Source organism: Primulina huaijiensis, chromosome 3 (assembly GCF_012295235.1).
Source record: "Primulina huaijiensis isolate GDHJ02 chromosome 3, ASM1229523v2, whole genome shotgun sequence".
In the NCBI taxonomy this organism is placed as follows: Eukaryota; Viridiplantae; Streptophyta; class Magnoliopsida; order Lamiales; family Gesneriaceae; genus Primulina; species Primulina huaijiensis.
Window position 1 is genome coordinate 5,944,550 of NC_133308.1, and position 21,257 is coordinate 5,965,806.

General features: G+C 33.4%; 2 protein-coding genes across 3 annotated transcripts; both read right to left on the reverse strand.

The window, feature by feature from the left end:
* Positions 1-3,325: 3,325 nt before the first annotated feature.
* On the reverse strand, positions 3,326-5,807 carry LOC140973361 (uncharacterized). Of its 2 annotated transcripts, XM_073436085.1 has the most exons (5): positions 4,727-5,807; positions 4,243-4,450; positions 4,024-4,153; positions 3,696-3,938; positions 3,326-3,562 (listed from the first exon to the last, which is right to left on the reverse strand). In XM_073436085.1, the coding sequence occupies exons 1-5, from the start codon at positions 5,647-5,649 to the stop codon at positions 3,552-3,554; spliced, it is 1,515 nt and encodes a 504-aa protein (XP_073292186.1). In that variant the 5' UTR covers positions 5,650-5,807; the 3' UTR covers positions 3,326-3,551. The 2 variants fall into 2 exon arrangements, with proteins under 2 accessions (XP_073292186.1, XP_073292185.1); XM_073436084.1 differs by lacking the exon at positions 3,326-3,562 and having other exon boundaries at positions 3,570-3,938.
* Positions 5,808-15,898: 10,091 nt separating this feature from the next.
* On the reverse strand, positions 15,899-19,390 carry LOC140973362 (putative E3 ubiquitin-protein ligase RF298). Its single transcript, XM_073436086.1, has 3 exons — positions 19,232-19,390; positions 16,760-18,756; positions 15,899-16,666 (listed from the first exon to the last, which is right to left on the reverse strand). Exons 2-3 carry the CDS (start codon positions 18,743-18,745, stop codon positions 16,136-16,138), a joined length of 2,517 nt encoding a protein of 838 aa, XP_073292187.1. The 5' UTR covers positions 18,746-18,756; positions 19,232-19,390; the 3' UTR covers positions 15,899-16,135.
* Positions 19,391-21,257: the final 1,867 nt, after the last annotated feature.

Here is a 21,257-nt window from a genome sequence, read left to right on the forward strand (position 1 = left end):
ATCCATGTTCTGAACTGTCATTAATCAAGTCATTCTCAAGAAATTTCGAATTTCTGATTCGACAAATCTTATGATCAGTGATAAACAATAAAATATATATCAAGTCTTACCTTAGACAAGCATACTCAAATATATATGTCTCAAACTCGGTTTTCAACCTTTTCATAATTCAAATGTTGTCTTATGGATAGCTTCAATTGGAATCCGATAACATATACACAACCATTCTAAGAGTTTCAGTTCACAATAACTTAATAAGTTTGGAGCCACTAATCATGTTCTGCACTATGTTCATCCTAAGTGTATCTACCATAGTATTTTTTTTTACTCATACCTCATATTAGGACAATGCTTCTCTATATTTACCTTATATGTTTTTATCAAATATCCAACACTTCATACTTATTACGAAGAAAGTAGAAATATACATGTCGTGGGTAATCATAAATAAATATAATAAAATATTTATGGCTACACAAGTCTATATCCGGATAACAAATATCCTTATGCATAATATCGAGTATGTTTGAATCTCTCTTAACACTTTTAAAGCATATTGGTCTACTCATCCTTAATATAGTCCAAGCAAGTGTCAAAACCAATAAAAATTCAGATGTAATATTTTCTCGAACATGCAATAATATATATTATTTTATAAATTAATACAAAAATATCATCAGACAAAGTATCACTTCCATGAATATCATATCTATACAATAAACTAAATGATAAATATGAAAATTAAAGAATATTTATTTGATATCAGTCTTGAATATACTTGTGAGCTTTATCAATGAAAACTATTTAATTAATGTACTTGTGATCGAATTGACATTATTATACTATTTGATCGAACCCTTTATCTCAGTAAAAATCTTGCTCCTTGTGAAACAATTTGAGAAAAAATTATATATCTCCCACTTTTCATAAAGACTAGTGCACCGACGCACGCGTTGCGTGCTTGTATAATATTTTTTATAAGTCATTTGATTTATATTTAGATGAGGATCAAAATATAATTATAAGAAATACTGAGAGACTACACTATAATTTTGATATATAAATTAAAAAATAAATTGAAAAATAAAAGAAAAAAAAAATGACCTCAATAAGAATTGAACCTATAACCTAAACCCCAACAAACAATGACTATATTCACTGAATTAAACATAACTTGCATTAAAATTTTAACATTTTATTAATATATATAATTATTAAAACAGACCATGACACCAAAGTTAGTTACTCTAAGTGTCTCAAACTTAATAAAGTAGTATAGATAACCATATAAACAATTGGTTTTAGTCATGACATGTGATTCATCTTTCCTAATAATATATATGATGTTCATTAAATCACCAACATGAAAACTAACATTCCCCTTCCGCGCCTTATAATTATAATCTTGAATATCGGGAATTACCAAATTAATATCAAAGTAATTAATAGGAAAAATGATGCAAATAAATAAATAAATAAAATAGATGCTAATGTTATTACATGAAACATTAAATCATATGTCATGTTTTATCCATGTAAATAATGCTATGCATATGAATAAGAGACATAAAAATTACATGTTGACTAAATTTTTAATTCAATTAAATTCATAAATTAATGATATATGTTTAATCCAGATAGGTAAATTAATAAAATAATTCAATATCATATCATAATTAATTTTAATTAACATAATAAAATTTCATGTGAGATAAATTTCATTATTCAAACATAACTAATCACAATTTATATCTCTTCTGACCAAATGTGATCCGCATAATTTATGTATAATTTAATTCAATCGAAGATATTGTTGCTACTCTTCAATTATTTTACTTCATAATTAGAATAATCAAGATATTAAATTTTTTATGCATAAAATATTTATTATATATAATTATTCATCTCCAAATATTGCCAAATGATAAATGATGAATAATTTTATTTAATTTATATATGTTACAACTACATGTTATTCAAAAATTAATTTATAATTTTAATTTAATTAAAGATAATGTGGTTATTTTTTTAATAAATTAAAGTTACATAATCACTAAAGACAATAATCACATTGTATGAATATAAAATATTATATTCTTCATTATTTATCATAATAAATGTCATTAATGTGATTCTTAACCCACTTAGGCCATGATTGATATATGTGAATGAAATAAGATATGAATGAGATCAACTTTGAAATAGAATGATAATAAAAATGGAATGATATATATGTTTGTTTCATTCAAATTATTGATATCAAAAATATGAAACATGAATATAATGAATTTATTTTTAATTGTCAAATAATTTCTTAATTTAGTTTCAAAATATTCAAAAATATTTATTATTATTATTAAAAAATAATAAAATTATAAATATTGATGCTCTATTAATTATTATAAAACTATCATTATCATGAAACTAATATAACTATTGATCTTAATTTTATTTTTATAATTAATATTTTATTTATTAAATAATTATCCTTCAATAAAATATTATAATAATTATTATTTACCAATTATTTTATTTTATTATATATTTTTATATTATTATCACATGATCATTAAGTTATTATTTTAATTATTAATATTATCATAATTATTTTATATATATAAATGATACTAATATGTTTGATAATATTATTATTTTGAAATTTTAGTTTTATAATTATAATTGTAATAAAATATTACTACTATTATGAATTAGTTAAGCTAAATAAGAAAAGCCTTTTATAATTATAGAATGCGCAATTTTATCGACCTCAGAGAGTTGAAATTTGGCAAATCCTGATAATATATATCCGAGATATATTAAATTAAATCTCAATATGTATACTATTTTAATCCAAATAATATTTATGTTTTATTTTAGAAAAAAATATGAGATATATGTTGACCACAATTAAATTATTTTTTCGACTTAAATAAAATAATCTAAAATGATGATCATGAATGTATAGGATTTGGATCGGACCCTTAAAAATTTATTGTACTCCCCGACCCATTCACATAGACCCGAGTCCAACCCGATTAAGACGTGTCTGAAAAATGGTGCTCTGCTTTCTTGGACCAAAACTAAAGAAGACTCACATATCATCATGCCTACAAATTAACGTTGGATTAGCAGCAGTAAATTCTTCGGACTCTTGAAAATTATTTTGTATTGCTAATTAGCACAAAATAATAGTTATTGGAAGAATTTATTAAATTTTATTTTTAAAAATGCTATTACATACCCATGAATTGTGTGAATTCCGATCACAAATATATAAGAAGGAATGCAATATATGAGGCCACAGAGGAAAACTTGGTATTAAGACATGATATCATTCAAAAAAATCGTTCAAGAAAATCAATAGTCTAGGAAGAAGACAGGAATCAATGTAAATCATCCGATGTAGTTCTTGATACTTACTTTCTTGTTCAAATAAATTCACGAATAATCGTTATATATGAGCAATCTCATTTCTTTGCTTCGTCCAGTTGGAAGAGATTTTGTTTTAATAATGGCTGCCGGCAGTATTCATCGTAGTAAACGGTATTTCTTCAATGCCTTTCTGTAAAGAAAAGGGCTACATTGATTATACAATCTCTGTACATTATATTAAACTAACATGGAAAAGAAACAATAGACTCCCGATCGAAGAAGAAAATGGGACTAATTTTCTCAAGAATGTACTTTCCATATACCCTTTGACGGAGAAGAGGAATGTGTGATCTTAACCGTTTGTCGACTCTGCTGCTTGAGCTTCGTGCTCGTGCAATGCTGCGTGCTGCTATCTCCTTTGATCACATCAACTTTCACAATGTGATGATCTGATGTCCCTTTCGAAGATAAGACTGAGTATGATCCTGGAACAAACTTGTAGGGTGCGTTTGATGAAGATAGTATGTAATCTACTCGAGTCCCGTATTTGCACGTTCCTTGTACACCTGCACAAATCATGCATAGATTTAACTCAAAACAGTTGCGAAAACTTTTTGGTGTCTGAAGGGGTGTGAAATAGGTTGATCATACTCTGTCCTTTGGCGATCATGACAACAGACTCGCATTCGCCAGCGAAATCCTTAGCATCTGTGTATTGTTGGCTCTTCAAGTACTTCATCACCTCCACTTTAGGCGTTGGTTTTCTCATTTCTTCGAAGTACTGCAACATATATAAAGGAAGATTATGTAAAAAATTTAGATAGATATCACAAACTTTCTTGAAAATATAATGGGCCGGAAAGTTGTCACCTTTACAATATCTGTCCATCTTTCTTGAGAGTAATCTGTTTCGTCTAGAGAATTTAGTCCTCCGGCTAAAATATGGGGAACCTCAGTGGATTCAATTATTGCGTTGATTTGTTTCATCCTCCAGTTCTCGTCCAAACGGTCCAGATGAGTGCAGAAGAAGTTGATTTCTCCAGCTTGAGGTACATCAATGGTGGCTTTCAGTACATTTCTGTATCCAATTCCACAACCCCATTTCATAACATGTTTTGAAATAAAAAGGGTACATTTTTTTTCTCTGTAAACAGAATCGAAATCTGGAAGAAAACCCATTTCACTATTTTACAGGCTAAATTACATGCTTTGCGTTGTTAATTTCATCAAGAAAACTAAGACTCGGTTCATTCAGTAAATTTCTTGCAGAAAACTTTAGAAAATATTGATGATGTAAAATGTTTGAACAAGGAAGGAAAAAATCAAGAATAGGATTGAATTATTTATGAAGGACCTGAAATCAGTGTCATCGAAGACTTTCTGAACCTTCCACCTTTTAATCGGCCATTTTGAGAGAATGGCATTTCCATATTCAGGGGCCCAACTCTCAGCAAAAACATATTCCATCCCCAACGCTTCGGCCAAATCGGATAAAGGCTTCATATTCTTCTCCTCTTCTGCCTTCACATCTTGCAAAGCCAACACATCTGCATTCAACTCTTTCAACACTTCAAAAATCGCCCTTCTGCTCCTATATTCCGTCCCATTTATTCTGCTCGAATGCATGCTGTTTGATCTTATTAATGGAGCATTTCCTTTAAGAATCCCGCCAACTGTACTGCTGCTGCAGCTTCCCGATGATCCTTCCAGCTGTTCATTATCGGCGTAGTAGCTCAACTGTCCGCTTTTCGTCAAAGAAATCTCGTTATCGGGCAAATTTATGGAGACCCTCAATCTTGATTTCGAAAATTTTTGCTGCTTGGAGAGATAATCGGTAGAATTGCTATTATTGTTCATGGTGCTGCTGGGATGCAGTGGGGATTGTTTCAGTATGCTTTTTGGACGATTGTTCATTAATTTCCCCTCTCTTGAATTGTGATCAAACCCGAGATTTCTCTTCACGGTTTCTTGACTTTCGTACCCATTAACGTGCGATGAATCCTCTGTTCTCGGGACCGCCGGTGCCATGGAGAAGAGGGCAGCATTAAATGTCGCAACTCTAAACGACGACCTATCGGATTTTACGCCACCACCCGATTCATTACTCGGGTGAATCACGGCAGAAGCAACACTGTTCGATGCATCTGTATGATTCCTTGAGCCTGACTTTCCAAGCCTTTTCACGGTGATTTTAGGCTTGGAGGAGCGGCGGCGACGAGCCGGCCATCCCAATCCAGAACAAATGCGCTTCAGTTTCCCGTTGAACGTGTCCATCATCGTTTCAAGATTTCTTGAAAAGGAATACTAGAGGTTCAGTTATGGAGTCAACCCCATCTGTAGCATGAAAAATGGATGATTTATTGGAGGAAAAGAGTGTGCAGTGAAGATGATGTCAAATTCTTGAAGTTGAAAATTGTATGATGAAAATGTGCTGGTGCCATTTGGCTGGTCAATATAAATTATATTAAATTTTTTAAGAAACTATTATAGAATAAATAAATAAATATTCGTGATTCAAAATTATTGTGAAGATATATATGAAGGCAAAGTCCAACTGCTCCGAGGAGGAAAACATGGTGTAGATCAAAAGTGGAGTGTGTGTATCTGTTTGGACAGTATTGAATGTCCATTTTAGCTTAAATAATAAAAAAAAATCTTATTTTACAATAATAAGAAGCACTTGCAAATTTCTTTTTGTAAGTGACAGAAGGGTTGAACCTTTATGTCAATTCCAACTTCCCTGATATAATTGGTATGTCGTCAAAGAAGCTATTATAAGGGGTTAATAATATCTATATTGTATATTCTATCTACTCCTCGACGACTCTCGTTGTTTTAGTACGAATGATAAGATACCGTAAATCTACTCGATCAAGTTTGTGAACTTACGTAAAAGAAGTTATTATCGAGTTTAAGCTCATGTTTCAAGATAAATTTTCGATCAAATCTAATTTGAGTTATGTGTCATTAAAGTTCGACTCGGTTCGATTTCGCCCAATATATGCACTAATGAATCCAAACCTGCATTGCCAAAATCACGGCGTGCGATACTCCAAACTGATGAGAGCATAATCTCCTTCGGCGAAATTAGCTTCCCGTTCTTGGGGACCTGTGCATCGGGCCCATATAATAAATTTTTTTTAAAAAAAAAATTTAATCAATATCTGATTCCTTATATCACTGGTGACTGGTATATACAATAATTTATTGCATAGTTGCTGCATCGGTAGTTTATAGTCTTTTTATATATAAATAAATAAATATATATATACATATTTTTCAAGACTTGGTTAATAGGTGTTTGCTAGTTAAAAAAATAAGAAAAAATGCTACTACATATAAAAATTTGACTATATATTTGATACAGTCCGAAGCTAAGGAAATTTAAAGTTTATCGGGCGGAGCCACAAACCTTTTCACCCAGGCTAAACCTAATTTTTTTTAAAAAAAATTTATATGTATAATTTTGGATAGATTTGATATTAGTCCTGGTAGATCAATTTAAAATATTAAAAGATTTTAGAGTTTAAAATTCTAGACCGGATAGAATCGGATTCCTGGCTTCGCTAGTACTATATATTTGCGTATCCTCATTTATTTATTTGTTCTTAATGGGTGCGTAAGAGGCCAGCAAATTACTTAAGAAGCAATTGTTGGTTATAATTTCAAAGTAAATTTTTTAATTGTAGATTAAGCTATACTTAATTAATTATGAATTATAAATGCATGCATGCGATTAGTTGACTAAGCCCACAGTAAGTACCATGCACAGGTCAACCTCAATTACCATAAATTAAACTAGATGGTTCCCTCGTCAATTAATTTTATATTTATATTTATAATGATGAAAGGAACATAAATTATTGATTGAGATTTGAGATTTGATTTCGCACGAACTTAATGTTATTAATATATTCATAATATTTGTCGGATTTTCCTTCTACTGTTGCTTTTTTCTCCATTTTAGGATACAATGAATTAGAATTATATATACTAGTGAATCATGATATACACGATGTGTATCGCGTATGTCAAAGAAAAATTAGAGAACATAATAATGTTTTAAAATTTTAAAATAAAAGTTATTAATTTTTTAAATTGAAATGATATGATAAAACTGAAACTAAATAAAAATATGGTATATAATATAATTAGATGATTACAAAAACTTCACAACCATACCTTATAATAGGTTGCATCAAACTGTTCACGTTGTTACATGATGTTAGTTCTGTAAGCCGTAAACGATGTCATATGGAGTCATTAAATCTTAATGAGCAAGACTGATACTTGGTAAAGACAAGTACCGATCCTAATAAATGATGAGTATGTCTCTTGTGAAACGGTCTCACGAATTTTTATCCGTGAGATGAGTCAATCTTATCAATATTCACAATAAAAAAGTAATATTATTAGCATAAAAAGTAATATTTTTTCATGGATGACCCAAATAAGATATTCGACCCACGAAATTGATCAGTGATACCGTATCACGAGAGTTTTTTTTATGAATGATATAAGGTGATATGAGATTTTATTGTTTTAACAGAAAAAATGTGTATATCGAAAAATAGAAATGCAATAAATTGTCTTTTAATACTTGTCTGGTTATATGGCACCGCAAATGGCTACTTTGGGTATGTGCTATACAGTTGTCGTCCTATAAAAAGATACCAAGAAATCAACTTTGCGAGACTGAAAGGAAATTAATGGCCCATCTCATTAATTCCTTCAAAATTTATAGTTTATTTATCTTTTCTTAATCAATAATATTAGTAAAAAATTAATTATTAATTTAAACATTAATTTTGTTATATTAATGTGGACATGGAATTAGGAGGATATATGGATGAAAAGTAATAACAGGGAAATCAAGATTTATTTATTTAACTAATTTGCTGTCTAAGATATATTAAGTATAGAAATTATTTTAAAATATATAAAAGTACAGCTCACATTTTGTTGCTTGTGGAGTTGTGGATTCCTCACCTTCCATTGGAATATAGTTTCTTTCATAAAAAAAAATATATAAGTTTTGTTTTTAGAAAAATATGTTTGTGGCTATTATATTATAANTTAAAACATAATATAATATTGTTGAAAGGTGCTGAAAAATCGAATTAAACGTGATGAATATGTTTTTTTTTATATAAGAAATTAGACCCCCAAAAAAAACACAAATTTAATATTTCGTTTTTTCCTATTTATAATTACAAAAATTTAGGCAAAAACTTGTGTGAGACGGTCTAACGGGTCGTATTTTGTGAGACGAATCTATTATTTAGGTCATCTATGAAAAAAATTATTTTTTATGCTAAGAGTATCTCTTATTTGGATCATCCATGAAAAAGTATTAATTTTTATATTAAGAGTATTATTTTTTATTGTTAATATCCATAAAATTGACCCGTCTCATAGATAAAGATTCGTGAGATCTTCGTATATAATTATAAATTTATGGCGACGGGGTAGATGTGATGTAGCAATCATGTGCCAACTATTTTTTTTACCTGCATTCACTGAGATTCTGTGTTCTGACAATGCATATAAATAAATAAATCGTACCAACACCAGGGATAACAATAAATCGTATTTTGGTAGGATTTGATATATTTACTCCTTATCTATAATTATCATATTCATTTTTATCTCCATTTTCATAAAAAAAACAAAACAAAAAACATTCAATTTCATCTATTTTCTCATATTCACAGGAAGAAAATAATATTCATATTTTACTCAAATATCATATTATCATTTATAATTATATTTTATCGAATTTGAGTTATTTCAATAATATATGAATATTCAATAAATTGTTGGGAACAATAATAAAAAAGTATATATTAAAATTAGTAAATTAAATATTATAGAAAAAATAATAAAATATTAGAAACAATTTCTGGTCAAGTATGAACATGATTATTTAAAACATGCTTTTTCCCCATAACTAATTACTCATTTATTTAATCGAGTAAAAAATCTCCTCCATACTATCCTCCATTCGGGTCGGTTATCGGATTCTCTGTCAAGTTCGGAGGAAATTGTCATCCCTACTCTTGGAGTGTATAGTATCATGAGGTTAATCATACCCTAGCACTAGACCTCGACCGGACCACAGGCCGGTTAACCGGGTCAATGAGTTTGATCGAGAACCATGACCATAACTGACCAAAGTCGGCCTGATTATGATTTTGGGGTTTAAAACTCGTCGACACCCGCCGAACCCAATGGGGACGGTCATGATGACGTGACTATTGTACAACAGTCGACAAGTCGAGTCAAACGTTGAATTTTTTATTTTCCCCGAATTCAACCCTATAAATAACCCCTACTCCTTTCAATTCTAAATTTCTAATTCTCAATTCAAGCTTTATTTATCTATTATCAAAATATCAATTGTCGACTATTGTCAATTGTTCATTTATTTTTCTAATTACTTAAATTTTATTTTTATAAAAATGGTCAGTTCCAGTCTTAGTGGTAAGAACAAAGGGAAATAGCATCATGCTCGAGTTTAATGATCGTGATTTTTCTTCTATCAATGTTGACGACTTTAATCTTGATTTTTCTGATGAAGAACAACAAGAACAAGAGGCGGCCCAAGAAACACAGCATCATCTAAGTCAAGAAAGAATGAGCAATCTGATTGGGGCTTATAATTTGAGCGGTGCCTCGCAACACATATGATATCTTCACCAAAAATTTCGAAAAAATGACACTCTCTCTATTGATTTACGAGCTAAATGCAAATATTGTTTGAAAGCTTACAAATTTCAACAATGAGGTGGTTGTAAAATGTACACTTAAAAAATTATTTGTTGAACAAAAAAGAATTAATGAAAGAATTTACTAGTTTAAATAATAAAGTTTCTGTGTTCGGATATTTGGAGCGATTATTGACAAAATTGTTCATGTATAGGCATTACATATCATTGGATTGATATTTCTTGGAACATTAAAAAATATTGTTTGCATATAGAAGTTTTACCAACATATACGACACAAAATATTTCCCAAATTATGTTGTTACATTATAAGAATATGGTTTAACTTATCAAGTTTTTTCAATTTATTTTGATAATGCTAGTGCACATACCTCTAGTGTTAGTGAGTTTATTAAAATATGTAAATCATCATTAGGTGATCGGTACACATATCATATGTTAATTTTGTGTATTCAAGATGAAACATACTTTTAACTTTAAAATTTAACTAAATACTAGGGAATATATTTTTTTTTCTAAATTCAAAATCATCCAACATAAAAACTAATAATTTAGAAAACTTAAATGCATAAAATCCATAGATCGTCAATCACAAAATCGTACGTCAATATTAAAACAATCCAAAATTAAACTTCAAAGTAAAGTATAAAATCTTTAAATAAATAATCCTCAAAATCTTTACTTTAAAATCTTAAATCTTAATATAATGCGGAAAATAAAAGTCCCTCAAGAGTGTACTGTCGGACCCGATCCACTCAAACATCAGCGCCTCCCTCAAAATCATCATCGTCTGTGATCATCCAAACCTAGTAAGTCTAATGACTCAGCACATTCTAAACATACTTAACAAATAGTACATATACAGGCACATGCAACTTTAAAATAAATCTTTTAATAAAATAAGCTGGCGTAAAAATTCGCAATCATAGGTAAATCATAAATTATTAAATTATAAAACTTTTCATCATTATATATCATTTTTGGTGAAGTTTGATATTTGAAAGTGACTATCATATATTATATCATCATGGTCGACTGATTAGTCTAGCTATACCAAGTACCTGAGGGGGGGGGGGGGGGGCTAGCAACTATTGTCACTAGGCCTGTGGCCAAATATGGAAATACGATCGTAGGGCTCCCTCTGGGCCTTTTCCCTTAAACGGGCTCTCCCTGAGGCCTTTTCACTTACGATATCCCCATTAAAGATTTGTTGTCACAATCAATTCACATCCTTCAAAATATTTTTCTTTTCCTTTTATTTATAAAATATCGTGTCCTTTAAAAATAGTATTTTACGGGAAAATCGTATAGCCTTTGCATATATCATAAAATATCATATTTTCATCATAAGAATTTCAAAATATCATTTAGCATGTATTATGATTCTTCGGGACACTGCTAGATCTTTCGAACTACCTGGGACATAAAATGATTATTTTACCCATGGACCTCGAACTTCTCAATTTTGATTTTTTCTTACTTTTATTGACTCGAACCTATCTCATAGCATCATATAAGCTTAAATTTGACTTCTAATATTTTTCTTAGATGCAAACTCGAGCTTTTCGAATTATTAACTTAATAACTAAATCATGAAGCGTTTTAAACTCGAATTAATTCCAAACTTAATATTTTCTTCCCAAATTTTAAACATAAAATTTTCATCCCTAAAATACCCTCGTGAATCACGAACCAGCACCGTGAACCACGGTTCAAACCCCATCTCACTTCCTAGCCATTCTCGAACCTTTCATCCAAATCCCAAGTTGTGCGCCCTATTCCATCGAGCTACCCTCGAGCCCTCTTGGACAAGCCTGGACTCGCCCTGACCAGTATCGAGCCAGCCCCAAGCCGTGCCTAGCCCCAAGCGCACAGCTTGACGGTGCACGCCCAATGCGCGAGAGCCCTAGGGCTCGCGACTTTCCTTCTTCGAATCACAGCCTCCCAACGCCTAGCCATCCCTGAGCCACCCCTCTGGACCCCTCCTGAACCCAACCAGACCCATGCACCAGACCCTAGCCGATCCACTATGGCCCAAAAAAAGCCCTAGCAAACCCTATGTTTATCCTCCCTTAGCCATGCACGGTTCCGGCCCTCATCTCGTACCTAAACGTCTTCGTTCTTGTCCCTTAAGCATACTATAATGGCAGCGTACCCTTCAGAATCCATAACATGACTTACATGGTCTTTGAATCGTCAAAAGTTTTGAGAATTACCCTTTAAACGTTAAGTATTTGATCTAAACAATTTTTCACACTTCAAAACATAAAACACATATATTATGATTTGAATGGTGCAAAAAAAAATTTAGAAGCGTGCCTTTGAGTTTAGAACGCTCGAATATTCAATCGTCGTCGTGGGTTGCGAAGAGGAACGAACGGACGATGAACAACTTTGGATTATGCTCTCAAATTTCGAAAATTTATGTGTGTGGTGTGTAAAATATTCGACCAACTAAGAGTATATAGAAGCCTAGGATTTGATTTTATAACTTAGTGTTTTAGTTGATAAAGGAGTCTAGAGTTTAGATTTTTTAGGACTCTATCTTTGAAAATAATTAGGTCCATTAATCCTAGATAAATTAGGCCCATTTAAATACAAAATAAAAGTTTACAAAAATCGTTTTCAAAATAATAACTTCAAGGTCCATAAAAGTCATTTGTTTGACTAAAACCAACTTCTCGGATAAAATAAAGTCCGAATCGTCAAATAATATAGACTCCGGCATTTTTAGAAAATTTTCATCCTACTAAATCATTTTATCGAGCCTTAAAAATATTTTCATCTTGGTCGTCCCCGGTCTCCTTTCCCCAGCCTAATATCGAATATCTGGACAAAATCCGTAATTTCATGAAATCATACAATTTAAACATTTAATCATATTACATACATCATTTAAACATTTAAAATCAATTAAATAAAATAAATAAGCAGTTTAAATAATTTGCATGCATGCGATTTACGTGAACTGATTTTTGGACGTTACACGAGATGAACTACAAAAAATTTAAAATTGCATATTAAATCAATTAGGATTGTAATTCGTTATCTATGTACACATCCCCAAGTTATGAAACAATGAGACAAATTTTACAAAATCAATGGTATGATGCCTAAATGGTTTGCACGAGACATTCCAATATGTTGGATTTCAACATATAAATTGTTATTATCCGCTTTTGAATATAATGATTTATTACGTTTATTTTTTCATCATCATGTTCAAGCTCGTTATATTTATTTGTTTGCAAATCAATGAAACATATGCACTGGTATTTAAATAATTTTAAAAGTGTTTAATGATGCTAGTGACCAATTATCCGAAATTTATTATTTTATTTCTCATTTAGTTTTAACGCATTATTGCAACATTTCATGTATTTTTAGTGAACATATTAAATCTATTGATGAAGTTTGAGTTCTACTTATTTATTTCATGAAAGAAAATGGCAAAAATATTTTCTAGAAATTCTAGAAATATTTTTATGTGGTTTTATTTTAGATCATAGACTTATATTAGATGCTTTATAAGAAATTCTAATATTATATTATGATTTTTTAGACCCTGCTACAAAAACAATATCATCTACGTTATTGATTTTGTTTAATATTAGAAGTCAATAATATGATATTTATAATGAATATAGCACCAAATATGATGGGCAAATTGTTTCACATGAACCACAATCTACTAGTAATAGCATTTATAAACTTATTAAAAACAAATTTTATTAAAAAAATGGACGAAAATGTCCACGAGGATCTTCAAGTTCCAATCAGAAACTTGAGAATTATTTTAACACTATTTTTTATTTTAGTGATGCAGATAAAGACATTTTTGATATATTGCGATGATGGTCGCAAAAAACATGAGTATGTCTAATTTTGTCTATAATGACAAAAGAAATTCTAGCTTGCCTCGTTTCAATAATTGCAGTGGAACAAATTTTTAATATCGGATGAAATACATTAGATGAGAGATGTTCTAGCTTAACATCGAAAAATTTGGAAATCCAATTTATGTTCAATGATTGGTCAAAAGCCACTACCAGAACACAAGATATTAAAAGTGATGAAGAAAACCAAGACGAAACTGAGAGAACATCCGGAACAACGAGCAGCGGAAATGTGAGCGATTGAGCAACGCCACCCCTAAAGATAAGTATGCAAAGGTAACCGAACTACGAAGGATTTAATTCATCTACATCAAAATGAGATATATATGCAACTTATATAGTTATATTTATATTTATACAAGTACAAACTTTTTATATTTATATTTTTAGTATGTGATATCCTGAATATGAAAATTTGAATGGCGGTTCATGAAACAGTGTGCCGAATTTGCGGCCTTCAATGCTGTGAAATCCGGGCAATGTACCCCGCACTGGGGCGGCCAAAGCACGGACCACGCTGCCTGGATTTTCTAAGCAATGTCCCTCACGGTAGGGCAGACATAAATGGCATCCCCAGCCAGGCCATGGTGCATGAATTTACCATCGGATCAGTAGTCCCACAAATAGGTCAGGTGTGTTGCACCGGTAGAGCATAACCTTGCCTCAAAATTCATTTGGGATTGCAAAATCTACATACTCGTCGGGGTCATTGGATCTGACTATGACCTAATTTTAACTCACTTGAATGTCAAATCAAAAAAATTTTAGAGGGTTTAATGTTTGGCTCTTTTAACTCTCTCCCATTGTAAAAAGATTATGCAAGACAAATATATGTTTTTTCAAGAACACAATTTATAAAAAAAAAATGTATGGATATACAAAAATCTTGTCTATTTTAAAAAATTATTATAAAAAAATCAAGCCGCACCAGTCACCCCCGCATATGGGAAAAAAACCATCCGCCCAACACTAGGATTTCATAGAAGCGGGTTTCAAATATCCGGTTCATTCATACTTGTAAGACATCACAATCAATGAAAACCAACTCATCTAAACCAAGGAAGGAGAAAAATGAAGTGTCCACACAAGGTCCCAAGCCTTCATTAACGCATAGAATCTATATGGATTTATATTTTTCCAGTTTTCAAACCTTAATGAAACTGTTCCAATAATGTTGTCTTAAAAGTACAAAAGCTATGACGGAAATAATAAATTTTGGGTCACTCGGAAGCCATACATGGATGGACTAAGTTCCCCAGGGCCACAAACAGCCAAGCATCACCAACTATTGTCCCATTTAATCTCTCATATTGTGGCACAAACAAGTGCATTCACTTCATCACCAGCAAAAAAAAAAACATTAGGAACTGCAATTAAGTCTTGGCATCCACTATACTAGCAATATCCTTTTTGCAACACCAGAGCCAACAAACAGGGCTTTAAACGAAATTACATATGATTGATTTCACATACCATTTGTCTACCGAACAAGCCTTGATTTGAAAACCTTGCACAAATTTCGTTTTTTTTCCCCAAAAAGCATGTCAAGAAACTCGTCATAAACAAAGTAATCAACATCAGACATCAGCCATTAATAATTTCATGGTGATGCAGCGCAATTAAAATAAGACATCAGCAATTAATAATTTCACACTGCTCTTCTCAAGTCCTTAATAATCCTAAGTGTCAACCATTTTGGAGGGGTTGATTTCCAAGAATGTCAGCTGGAACTTTCAAGTTGGCAGTCATTATTAGTTCAACTTCTTAAGCTTCCAACAGACAATCGAAATGTTTGATTCTTTTATCAATTTCCAGGAAACAGATAATTTCCATATATGGGATCAAAGTATAAGTTAAGATCTAGAAGAGCAAGGGAAATTTTAATCTGTACTCAATAATGTAAAAATGGTTAAAAAAAGATTTGCAGGTAGAAGATGAGTGAGACTGTACACCCTTGACACATTAATTTCTAAGTTTATATGCATTTTCTCAACTTTTAGATTGTTTTCCTCCTTCAAAGGTAAACTACAGTCAAAATATGGGCCATAAACTGATGTAGAGGTAAGATATACCAAATAATACCAAAATGGATAGCTGATGGTTCTCAAATCACCAGCTTCAGTGTCATACCGTCCATAATCAATTGACACGATAACCAACAGATATCCGTTTACCTATTGTTGTTCTGCAAGAAGGACAATCATTTATTCCTTGCTTTTCATGGAGATTGCTGCATTGCCCGCAAAGAACTTGATGCGCACAAGGGAGAAAAACCACAGAAATCTCCTCTGTCATACACATAATGCATTCCCTTTCTGGTCTAACATTTCCAGCCCCAAAGTTCTCTTGAAAGACTGCCAATCTCTTTGTGATTTTAGGAAGCTTCAATCCAGGGAATGTGGAGGCGTCCTCGCCACCATTTAAGCAGCTACCATAACCCACATTAAGAGCTGCTATCTTTGATTTATCGGACTCTAATATCAACTCAGAGACCGCACTCTCAAGATTTTTAATGGCTTCTTTGCATTTCTGCAAGTTCAGTTCTCCCATTTGTTTGATTCTGTCCTCCTCTTCTCTTGTCACAGCATCATCTTCTTCTTTTTTCCGCCTCAAGGAATCTATAAACGTAGCAGCTTTAACTTTCTCCTTCTCTTCCTGTTTCATCAGAACCTGGAACCTTCCAAGTTTCAGATTACAAACGAAAAAAGAAATTGTAATATGTAGCTTAAGTACACATGAAGCATGGTTTTTTATAATGGCTACCTTGAACTGATCCATTTGTACTGTAGCCTTTTCTAGTCGGTTATTCAAATCAGCTGTTTGCCGCTTCAGATCTGTAAGTTGCTCCTGGATTAATCCCTTCTCTGCATTCCACAACTGAGATTTCTTCAGAGCATCCTGCTCCCTCCGGACAGCTTCCTGCAAATTAGAGGCAGCTCGTAGAGACTGCGACTTAGCATCCTCCATCTTCTTCTTCAACAAAGAATTCTCTTCTCCAAGCCGCCGAACTGCAGAGTTAGCCATTTCAATCTGGCCACTGGCATTAGACAATGCATTCTCCATTTCGGATAGCCGCTTCAAAGTATTCTCCTCCAAAGTTTGTCTCTCCTTGTTCAATTTCTCCGTCTCTTCCTTTTCTTGCCTCAACAATTTCAACTCTCCCTGGTCACTACCAAGTCTTCGGGCAGCCTGCATAACCTTATCATTGGCCCAGTGAGTCCAACCTTGTAGTTCTTTCTCCAGCACTTTTCTATGAGGTACTAGTATCAGGATTGTTTCATCTTTGTCATCCTGTGGAACGTACTTCTGGAGAGTTTCATCATATGCAATTGCAGAAAAATAATCAGTAGACTTATGAGAGCCAGAAACAGATGGCTCACCATTTGACAAAGAATTAGGATCTGCGACCAGTGATGCAGAAGATTTGGAAATTACTGCAGGCAATGCAAATACAGGATCTTTAATGGGCAAGACTCCAGCAGGTCCATCTCGTTGTGAATTACTTGAAAGGTGATGTTTTCCTTCCACAATGGAGTCATTGATTCCAGTTACCTTTGAACAAGCTCCTTTCATCATCACACTAGAACCAGATTGTGACTTTGACGATTTGTCCAACACCATACTTCCCCAGGCAGCAACTTTTGCCTTAAAGGCTCCCTTTGACATGCGACCCTTGTAGCTTTTCTCAAACTGAAATGTCTTCTGACGAAGCAAGTCTCTCTTCGAACTACCAGACGGACCCTTTTTAGTGCCTCCTGATCTCTCGTCCACTGTCATTGATTGGGATGACGTCTGGATTTTCTCCCTGGTGATAGCTGAAAACTTTCCCTTGACTTCTTGAGGAGCAACGGAACCTTCCTTCACAATGCTACCAAGTTCACCTGCACGGTTTTTAGAATTGGGAAATTGATGCACCGGTACAGAAATAGGGGATTCGAGCTGAGAACTTTGAGCACATGGCATTAACTGTTTTGGATCATCGCAAGTTTTAGAACCTAAATGACTGTTTACAGAAACTCCATCTTTGGACCGAAAAATTGTTGCTACAGAGCTTTCTCCAGGACTTTCTGGAACACAAGAACTACCAGACGTGACTCCCTCCATTACACACGCGTTTACAAGATTCGTATCGCTTATTAAAAGATACCACATTGCTTCTGCAACAGTCAAGGCTGGCCTAACCTCCCGAAGTACATGTATCATCTCTAGGATCGTGTAATCCACCAGATTCTGTAGTCCACCAAACAGTGGACGATTTGATGTGTTAAACTCCTTCTCACTCAGTAAAGCTAAAGCACCATCCACAACATTGGATACAGCATCTTTAATTCCATGATAGAGGCCGCTATTTAAAACAGCCCACTCAGCAGCTTCCTCAGTGTACCCGCATTCTTCTATTTGCTTTATGGCACTACGGAAAGTGGCAAGCAAATTATTGGTAAGAAGTTCCTCGAGCTGACATGCAATAGGATTGTCCCAATCAGCCTCTTGAAACTCTTGGAATTCCTGCTCCTCGCTCGCGTCTGCAGACCCCGCAATGAGTGAACCTAAATTGCTCAAAGCATTCTGGAATTTCTCCTGCAGCATTTCATGCCTAGGGAATTCTGTCCGAGACAAGGTTGTTACATCAACTGGAATGTCTATCGACAAATTAGATAAAAACTTTCTCTTGTTTCTACTTCCCTTCTCCTTGACCAAAGCAGTCGATGGTCCTTCAATGGTACCCGCAATTTTACCATGTTCACCCATATTCGTATCCTCTGCCAACCAACACAAGTTCCGTGAGTCACTTATAATCAGTCAGCCAACAGGCGATCACAGTGAGAAAACCAACAAAGGATATAATCAGGTAGCACACCACTCAATAATCAGTAATTTCCCTATGACACTAAATAATTAAATAATACCTGGGATGCTTGACATCTTAAAGATTTTCAAGATTGTCCGGCGTTTAAATGAATATAAATCAAATAGCAACCAAAAACAACATATTCACACATAGACTAAAAATATTTTAAGCTCGCCCACCTCACAAAAATAACATATAAAAGTCCCAAAACGGAAAGAGAACACCAAGAACAGAAACCAATCACAAAACCCAGAAAAACCAATGCTACAACGCACAGGATAGCAAGCCCTGATTCGGAAAAGAATTCACCAAAAAATTAAACACGAAAATTAAAACATAACACCGCAGAAAACTTTCAAACAAAATAAGAACCAACAAAGCAATACCTGAGTGAATCAATGCAAAGAACAGTCAATAAACAGCGTGAATTGAAAAGGTTCGGCTCCCGTTTGTGCTTTCTGCAATAAACACCCCCTAATTTTGTTCGTTTTTTAGCTCTAATAGACTGTGGCCACCCTTTTTCAGTGTGGGGGGTGTCACGGCTTCTAACTAATAGGGTTATATAAGTAACCCACGTGTAAGTAACCACCAACCCTTTTGCTTTAACCACGGTCAGAATAATCAAAAGAACCACCAATTTCGTAAACCCTAATTGCACTTATTCCTAAATAAAGCCAGGCCCACAACTCACAAGTAACCTAACCGGGAGTGGAGTTGTAAGGTCTAAAAATTAAGATGACGTAATCCAACTACACGCAAATTTAGAGAATATGAAAAAATAGTTAATTAAATGATTTTAAGTGCTAAATTGATTATGTGACGTTTTAGTAGTTTTTCTACTTACATGCATTAAAATGTATTTTAAAGGTTATTCAAGTTGCGATCGATGAACGAAGATCGAGACCTGAAAAATGAAAAATATTTTTATTAAATAATTATTTTTAATTATTTAAATAAAGGTTGATAATTTTTCTTATTTTTGAAAATAAGGAGTTTTGAGGTGATTTTATACTGCGAGACGTAAATTTTATCGGTGTTGGTTTTTCAACAAAAATACGAACGTTTTAAAAACTCGGCTAATAAATTCACAAACTTTATTAAACAAAATGATTTTTAATATTTGAATTAAATACTAATGAGCTTAATTAACTTCTTTAATGGGCCTAAGCCTGGTTAGTGGTTTATTAAGTATTTAAAGTACAAATTTTACTCCATACCCTATCCTACCCAACTCTCGCCCCACACCCCATCAAACTCAAAACACTTCTCCCAACAATTATACACGGCGCACACAATAATATTCAAGAGGAATTCGATTTTTGTCAAGGTTTTCAAGCCAACGTTCCCTCGTCGTTGTTCTTCAACTCGCCTAAGAAGATTCGTGCGTTAAAACGCAAAAGCACGCCATAATTCTTCTTTTTCTCATCTATCACACCTTAATATGTATTTGATCATGAATTGCATGGAAAACAAGTTTCACTTTTATTATTTTCGTTTTATGCTTCAATATGTCAAAAAGCTCATGGAATATTGCACCAAAACTTGTTTTTTTCATACGTAAAAGGGCTGTCATGATTAGGGATTGAATATGAGTTGTTTTTACACTAGTTTAGGGGTCCTAGGTCACACGAAAACTTGCTGCAACGAAATAGGAACAAGCTGGAATCATGGTGCACATTTTGGGGCAAAAGTGATCGGGTATTGGGTTGAACCGTGCATGGCTTTGCTTTGACTCGACCAAGGCTGGGCTGGAATGCGGCTGAGTCAGGGGAGAAGTCCCAGCCATGCTAGGACTCGAGTTAGAGGGCTAGGGAAGGGTCCAAGGGCACAAGGACTCTTCCCCAAGCCACTCGAGAGGAGCAGCAGCGCGGGAGGGCGCACGGTTGGGGCCAGGTGGCCAGCCTAGGTCAGTTAAGGTCCTGAGAGGGTTCACGAGGGGCTGGGCTTGATGTTGGCTCGAGGGCATGGGTTCTGGTTGGGGCGTGAAGAGTTCTTGGTTGCTAGGACTCTCGGCCGCCTCTTTTGGTTAGTGCAGGGAGTTAGGCGGTGGCTAGGGTCAGTCCTATGGGTAAGCACGAGTCCAGTAGGTTCCTAAGTGGTCTGAGAAGGGGTTGGCTCAAGGTGGCTCAGGCGTGGCTCAACAAAACCGAGAGTTGGCTCGAGGGTGGTTGCTAGGCGTGAATTAGGGTTTTATTCGTGGAATTAAATTCGAAACATGGCTCACGGGGGTCGAGTCGTGGTTCACGAGAGCTAAAATAATATAAAAAGTCTAAATTTTTAATTTAGAAATTTTATATTAAAGTTTGAAATTATTCGAGATTAAACGCCTTTAAAACGAATAATTAAATATTAATTAAAAAGTCTAGTATTTAAACTAAATAAAATTATAAGAAATTTAATTTAAGCTTAAAT